This window comes from Theropithecus gelada, chromosome 15 (genome assembly GCF_003255815.1).
Source record: "Theropithecus gelada isolate Dixy chromosome 15, Tgel_1.0, whole genome shotgun sequence".
Lineage (NCBI taxonomy): Eukaryota > Metazoa > Chordata > Mammalia > Primates > Cercopithecidae > Theropithecus > Theropithecus gelada.
The window spans coordinates 37,992,189-38,000,316 of record NC_037683.1 but is presented as its reverse complement, the minus strand read 5'-3'; the positions used below and the strand labels follow the sequence as shown (position 1 = coordinate 38,000,316).

The 8,128-nt window shown below is 37.8% G+C and overlaps 1 protein-coding gene across 1 annotated transcript in view; it reads left to right on the top strand.

Moving 5' to 3' along the window:
- CYLC2 (cylicin 2) overlaps positions 1–7,521 on the top strand; it is a 19,311-nt gene extending 11,790 nt beyond the window's left edge. The window contains exons 3-6 of the mRNA XM_025360433.1: positions 4,252–4,373; positions 5,823–5,979; positions 6,097–6,393; positions 6,478–7,521. Coding sequence (XP_025216218.1) covers positions 4,252–4,373; positions 5,823–5,979; positions 6,097–6,393; positions 6,478–6,875 — 974 coding nt within the window. The 3' untranslated portion in view covers positions 6,876–7,521. The remainder of the gene's footprint in view (positions 1–4,251; positions 4,374–5,822; positions 5,980–6,096; positions 6,394–6,477) is intronic.
- The last annotated feature ends 607 nt before the right edge of the window (positions 7,522–8,128 follow it).

The window sequence follows — 8,128 nt, the reverse complement described above, 5'->3', positions numbered from 1 at the left end:
GAATGTGTTTGCTCTTGCTTCTCTAGTTCTTTTAATTGCGATGTTAGAGTGTCAATTTTTGATCTTTCCTGCTTTCTCTTGTGGGCATTTAGTGCTATAAATTTCCCTCTACACACTGCTTTAAATGTGTCCCAGAGATTCTGGTATGTTGTATCTTTGTTCTCATTGGTTTCAAAGAACATCTTTATTTCTGCCTTCATTTCGTTATGTACCCAGTAGTCATTCAGGAGCAGATTGTTCAGTTTCCATGTAGTTGAGCGGTTTTGATTGAGTTTCTTAGTCCTGAGTTCTAGTTTGATTGCACTGTGGTCTGAGAGACAGTTTGTTATAATTTCTGTTCTTGTACATTTGCTGAGGAGTGCTTTACTTCCAATTATATGGTCAATTTTGGAGTAAGTACGATGTGGTGCTGAGAAGAATGTATATTCTGTTGATTTGGGGTGGAGAGTTCTATAGATGTCTATTACGTCTGCTTGCTGCAGAGATAAGTTCAATTCCTGGATATCCTTGTTAACTTTCTGTCTTGTTGATCTGTCTAATGTTGACAGTGGAGTGTTGAAGTCTCCCATTATTATTGTATGGGAGTCTAAGTCTCTTTGTAAGTCTCTAAGGACTTGCTTTATGAATCTGGGTGCTCCTGTATTGGGTGCATATATATTTAGGATAGTTAGCTCTTCCTGTTGAATTGATCCCTTTACCATTATGTAATGGCCTTCTTTGTCTCTTTTGATCTTTGATGGTTTAAAGTCTGTTTTATCAGAGACTAGGATTGCAACCCCCGCTTTTTTTTATTCTCCATTTGCTTGGTAAATCTTCCTCCATCCCTTTACTTTGAGCCTATGTATGTCTCTGCGTGTGAGATGGGTTTCCTGAATACAGCAGACTGATGGGTCTTGACTCTTTATCCAGTTTGCCAGTCTGTGTCTTTTCATTGGAGCATTTAGTCCATTTACATTTAAGGTTAAGATTGTTATGTGTGAACTTGATCCTGCCATTATGATATTAACTGGTTATTTTGCTCGTTAGTTGATGCAGTTTCTTCCTAGCCTCGATGGTCTTTACATTTTGGCATGTTTTTGCAATGGCTGGTACCGGTTGTTCCTTTCCATGTTGAGTGCTTCCTTCAGGGTCTCTTGTAAGGCAGGCCTAGTGGTGACAAAATCTCTAAGCATTTGCTTATCTGTAAAGGATTTTATTTCTCCTTCACTTATGAAACTTAGTTTGGCTGGATATGAAATTCTGGGTTTAAAATTCTTTTCTTTAAGAATGTTGAATATTGGCCCCCACTCTCTTCTGGCTTGTAGAGTTTCTGCCGAGAGATCTGCTGTGAGTCTGATGGGCTTCCCTTTGTGGGTAACCCGACCTTTCTCTCTGGCTGCCCTTAAGATTTTTTCCTTCATTTCAACTTTGGTGAATCTGGCAATTATGTGTCTTGGAGTTGCTCTTCTCGAGGAGTATCTTTGTGGCGTTCTCTGTATTTCCTGGATTTGAATGTTGGCCTGCCCTACTAGGTTGGGGAAGTTCTCCTGGATGATATCCTGAAGAGTGTTTTCCAACTTGGTTCCATTTTCCCCCTCACTTTCAGGCACCCCAATCAGACGTAGATTTGGTCTTTTTACATAATCCCATACTTCTTGCAGGCTTTGTTCATTTCTTTTTCTTCTTTTTTCTTTTGGTTTCTCTTCTCGCTTCATTTCATTCATTTGATCCTCAATCGCTGATACTCTTTCTTCCAGTTGATCGAGTCGGTTACTGAAGCTTGTGCATTTGTCACGTATTTCTCGTGTCATGGTTTTCATCTCTTTCATTTCGTTTATGACCTTCTCTGCATTAATTACTCTAGCCGTCAATTCTTCCACTTTTTTTTCAAGATTTTTAGTTTCTTTGTGCTGGGTACGTAATTCCTCCTTTAGCTCTGAGAAATTTGATGGACTGAAGCCTTCTTCTCTCATCTCGTCAAAGTCATTCTCCGTCCAGCTTTGATCCGTTGCTGGCGATGAGCTGCGCTCCTTTGCCGGGGGAGATGTGCTCTTATTTTTTGAATTTCCAGCTTTTCTGCCCTGCTTTTTCCCCATCTTTGTGGTTTTATCTGCCTCTGGTCTTTGATGATGGTGATGTACTGATGGGGTTTTGGTGTAGGTGTCCTTCCTGTTTGATAGTTTTCCTTCTAACAGTCAGGACCCTCAGCTGTAGGTCTGTTGGAGATTGATTGAGGTCCACTCCAGACCCTGTTTGCCTGGGTATCAGCAGCAGAGGCTGCAGAAGATAGAATATTTCTGAACAGCGAGTGTACCTGTCTGATTCTTGCTTTGGAAGCTTCCTCTCAGGGGTGTACTCCACCCTGTGAGGTGTGGGGTGTCAGACTGCCCCTAGTGGGGGATGTCTCCCAGTTAGGCTACTCAGGGGTCAGGGACCCACTTGAGCAGGCAGTCTGTCCCTTCTCAGATCTCAACCTCCGTGTTGGGAGATCCACTGCTCTCTTCAAAGCTGTCAGACAGAGTCGTTTGCGTCTGCAGAGCTTTCTGCTGCTTTTTTGTTGTTGTTGTTGCTGTTGTGTAGCTGTGCCCTGTCCCCAGAGGTGGAGTCTACAGAGACAGGCAGGTTTCCTTGAGCTGCTGTGAGCTCCACCCAGTTCGAGCTTCCCAGCGGCTTTGTTTACCTACTTAAGCCTCAGCAATGGCGGGCACCCCTCCCCCAGCCTGGCTGCTGCCTTGCCGGTAAATCACAGACTGCTGTGCTAGCAATGAGGGAGGCTCTGTGGACGTGGGACCCTCCCGGCCAGGTGTGGGATATGATCTCCTGGTGTGCCTGTTTGCTTAAAGCGCAATATTGGGGTGGGAGTTACCCGATTTTCCAGGTGTTGTGTGTCTCAGTTCCCCTGGCTAGGAAAAGGGATTCCCTTCCCCCTTGCGCTTCCCAGGTGAGGCGATGCCTCGCCCTGCTTCAGCTCTCGCTGGTCGGGCTGCAGCAGCTGACCAGCACCGATCGTCCGGCACTCCCCAGTGAGATGAACCCAGTACCTCAGTTGAAAATGCAGAAATCACCGGTCTTCTGTGTCGCTCGCGCTGGGAGTTAGAGACTGGAGCTGTTCCTATTCGGCCATCTTGCTCCGCCCCCCAAGGCATTTGATTTTGAATAACTTCAAATATCAAGTACTTTCCCCTCAGATATTGAGTTTAAATATAATTTTCTTCTGTACATTTTTCCCATTGTTCCGATTTTCTTTAGAAAACTCATAGAAATGTCTATTATTTCCACACATTAATGCTGCATGTATCTAAATACAATGATGAAATCTCTCCTTGGTCTCATTGGTAAATTAAATATCTTTAATCATTTCTATTATAGTTTCCAGATTACTTCACTCACCCAGTCACCATTCTGTGACTTTTTGTCAATTTCCATTACAAAATATGTTACCTATAAAATGTCATTCTTGGGTGTATGGAATTTACTCTATTTTTTTTTTTTTTCTGGACACGGAGTCTCACTCTTTCGCCCAGGCTGGAGCGCAGTGGCATGATCTCGGGTCACTGCAAGCTCCGCCTCCCAAGTTCATGCCATTCTCCTGCCTCAGCCTCCCGAGTAGTTGGGACTACAGGCGCCCGCCACCATGCAGCTAATTTTTTGTATTGTTAGTAGAGACGGGGTTTCACCGTGTTAGCCAGGATGGTCTCGGTTTCCTGACCTCGTGGTCCGCCCGCCTCAACCTCCCAAAGTGCTGGGATTACAGGCGTGAGCCACCGTGCCCGGCCGCATTTACTCCTGTACTTTGGAAAGTTACTACTAATTAAGGGGATCTTAAGCCTTAGCACTTAGATTAAATCATATATTTACTGAATATTTATGCCGCCATTGTGCTAAGTACTGTGGGAGCTAGAGAAGCAGTTAACTTATTTTCTGTTATTAATAAAATTGTATGCTAACGAAAAGCATAAAGCAAATACCTGGACTGGAAGAGACAGGTTTAAAAGGAAGCAGTAAAACTGAATCTTTCCATTTATATTATAGCTATGTTAGTTTTGCAATGACTACTTAACACAGTTATCTGTGAAACTGCTCAAAATAGAAAAATCAATGTTTATTTCCTCATATTGATAACAGAAAATTGCAAATATTACCAAACAAATGAAGTCATAATTTGAATCACTTGTTTATTCATTTACATGATATATGTTGCACGTAATGCCATTTCAGCTCTGATGAAATTCTATTCACTCCAAAATGTGTGTTTTGTCTTCCTTATTTTAGTCAGTGAATTAAGCAAAAAATCATGGAATCAGCAACACTTTGCCCTGTTATTTCCCAAACCACAACGGCCAGGAACCAAAAGGAGATCAAAACCTTCTCAAATACGGGACAATACGGTTCCTGTAAGCATTGGAAAGATTATATAATTATTGGTAAAAGTAATAACTTAGTAATAATTATAACCACAGTAAGTAATTATAATTAGTCTTAAGTAATCACTGAGTAGTAAGCTTGTGAAATCGTGTATAGTTGTATGTGTTATAGATCAAAGCTGACCAACAAGTTTCTGCAATGATGGGAATATTTATCTCTGAGTCCAATGAGGTTGTTAAATACTTGAAATGAGGCTCATTCAATTCCTTGAAATGAGGAATTGAATTTTACATTTAAATCACATTGAATTAAAGTAAATTCACATGTGGCTATGAAATGCCCTATTGAACAGCACAGTTAGAGGTGATTCAACATCTACCACTTAAAGAAAGTAGATATGTTTTATTTGCATTTTACTGTATACAGTTGCCCCCTTTATTTCACATTAACTATTTTTTCAGCAACCCCATATTATAAAAATTATTTCCAAGAAGCACAAAAATATGGAGTTCCTGATATTAGAGTTAGTATGAACATTCAGGAAATGTTCTACAGCTGGAGAAACCCCTCATTTGAGTCATGGGATTACATTATACCTTTAATGCTTTCTCAATTACGTAATATGGAATTCAGGATTCAGAGTATTGGAAAGTAAATATTTCCCAATGTTTCTGGAGTCAACATGAGATTTGCATATGTTCAAAGAAAAGTTTTCACAAAATAAATGTATCATTAACTTGTTTATTTTTAAAAACGTAACCCACTAATTGTGAACAAAGTTCTTGTTCATTTTTTCCTTACTGAGTTTTTTTTCCCATTTTTGTTAATATTTGTACAAAGATTAGCTATTTTTGCCATTGAGTTTTGTACATATTTAATTTGAAGCTGAAAACAAAATGCACAATTTCTCTCAAATTAACATTCCCTGTTATAGAGTTCATTATTTCAGTTACCAATCTGATGATACTCAATTTGTGTCTGCCAAGCAATAGGAGTTTTAGGCTTTTATCTTTATCCATGAGTAGCATTCTAAATTCCAGAGACTCTGAAAATAAAAACAGACTAACATATGTCTCAACCTGAAACTATTAGATATTAGAGAATAGTTTCTGATATACCTAGAAATAGAAGGTGGGCAAGATATTCCAAGAATTCTCAAGAACATAGAGTTTAAAAAGCCTCCTATGATTGTGAAGATACACCATGAGTCTACCAATTAGAACCTAAAATCCTGAGGGACTATGAAGATCCTATAATCTGAAAGTAAGCTCCAAATGAGGCATGATTATTCACTAGTTTAAAAAAGGGATGAAAATTTTTTAAAAAATAAAATAAAGGATGAAATCTCAAACTTCCCCATTTTTTAACAAAAGCTAAAATCTTTTTACGGTTGAAGTTAAAATATATTTGGGATATGCTAATAAAAACTGTGTTATTCACCCACAAGTTGTTCATCATTATTGTAACCAATCTTTCAGATAATTGATGAAGAACAATTTAGAGGAGGTCATAGACAACCATTATGGATGTACCGTTCTTTAATGAGAATTTCTGAGAGACCATCCGTTTATTTAGCTGCCAGGAGGCAGCCTCTCAAACCAACTCATGCTGCCAAGGTGGATTCTAAAGCCACAGGTGGAGAGAACTTACTGTTTTTGTATTATCTCTGTAATTTTCTGATTAGGTTTCTATTAGAATTTTATCAAGTTTGGATTTTCTCATTTTAAGAAATATTTAAATATTTATCCCCAGAGATTGGTAAAAAAGGTGAAGGCAAGACAACACAGAAGGGCACAACAGATTCAGAATCAGAATTAAAACAAGGCAAAAAAGATTCAAAGGAAGGCAAGGATGAAGAGAAAGGAAAAGATGAAAAGCTAGTTGCAAAGAAAGATAGCAAAAAGGGTAAAAAGGCTGCAGAGAAGGGCAAAGACTCAGCTACAGAATCTGAAGATGAAAAAGGAGGTGCAAAGAAAGATGACAAAAAAGATAAAAAGGATTCAAAGAAAGGCAAAGACTCAGCAACAGAATCTGAAGATGAAAAAGGAGGTGCAAAGAAAGATAGCACAAAAGATAAAAAGGATTCAAAGAAAGGCAAAGACTCAGCAACAGAATCTGAAGATGAAAAAGGAGGTACAAAGAAAGATAGCAAAAAAGGCAAAAAGGATTCAAAGAAGGGCAAGGATTCAGGCACAGAATTAGAAGCTGTAAAAGCAGATGAAAAAAAGGATGAGGACGGAAAAAAAGATGCAAACAAAGGTGAAGAATCGAAGGAGGCCAAGAAGGATTCCAAGAAAGATGCAAAGGAGAGTAAAAAAGGTAAGAAAGATAAGAAGCCCAGTAGTACGGACAGTGACTCAAAGGATGATGTCAAGAAAGAGTCTAAGAAGGATGCCAAGAAAGATGCCAAGAAAGTTACTGACAAAGAATCTGCTGAGTCAAAGAAGGATGAAAAGAAAGATGCAAAGAAGGATGCAAAGAAAGATGAAAAGAAGGATGCAAAGAAGGATGCAAAGAAGAAGGGCAAGTAGGCCTTGGATTAGAATTCGCACTGCAAGAATAATTCAAAAGCATATCTGATGAAACAATAGTGGTAGTCTGCAACTGAATTTGTGAGAAAACAAGAGGGTTCAAAGAATTAAATAATTTTTAAAAGGCAGTAAAGAAGGATACAAAGGAGAACTCAGAAGAGATTTATAAAAATGTATAAGAAAGATGTCAAGAAAAATTAAGGGGGAATCCATTGAAAGACTTGAAGAATATATATACTTAAATTTGGGGATATGAAGGATTCAATGAATGATCTCTAGAAAGATTTAAAGAATATTCAGATAAGGATGTTGAAGATAATGACATTAAATCTATGGAGACACACACACAGTTTAATGAAGGCTTAAAAAATCCAAGGAGACAGATGTTGTATCTATAAATTTAAAATAATCTCAAGCTCCATCCACAGATTTAAAGAAATATAGGAGCCAAGAAATGAAGTTAAACAGCTTGTAGAAAGTCTGCTCTCAAGTAAATGTAGCATTCCTTTAAAAAAAAAAAAAAAGTAAAAGAAAAGAAAAAAAATGTATTACCGCCTGATGAGCCTACATCTTTCTTCCTGAAATTTAAACAACCACAATCATGTTTATGGTTGTTGTATGTCCCACTTCCAACCCAAAAGAAACACACTTGGTAAGTCAGTTTTCTTTTATTTTAAGCCAGATTGAATTAATTCTTGTCTTTTTCATTTTTGTGCGTACATAGGAGACGTAATAATAATTGAACCAAATTATAACTAGATAAGAGGAATAAGTTCAAAAGATCTATTGTACAGCGTGGTGACTATAGTTAATGACAATATATTGTATTCTTGAAAAATGCTAAGAGAATGAACGTTGTGCTTTCATTGCATAAATGATAACCATGTGAGATGATGCTTATGTCAATTAGCAAGATTTCAGGATTCCACAATGTATACACGCTTCATGACATCATTTTGTACATGATAAATATGCTTTTACTGATCAAATTAAAATAAATAAATTTGAAATAATAAAAATCAAACCAATGTAAAGGTTCAAATTGACACTATTCTTATATTATCTCTAGTTTTCTGATTACATTTCTTTTAGAATTTTATGAAGTTTGGACTTTCTCATTTTAAGAAATATTCGAAAAACATGGAGAGACAACCAAATAAATAAAGCTTTAAAAAGTGTCCATGGAAAGGTTAAGGAAGTCTCTCATTAGAGAGAGGTTACTAGCTTATGATAGATGATATTATTACCAATTA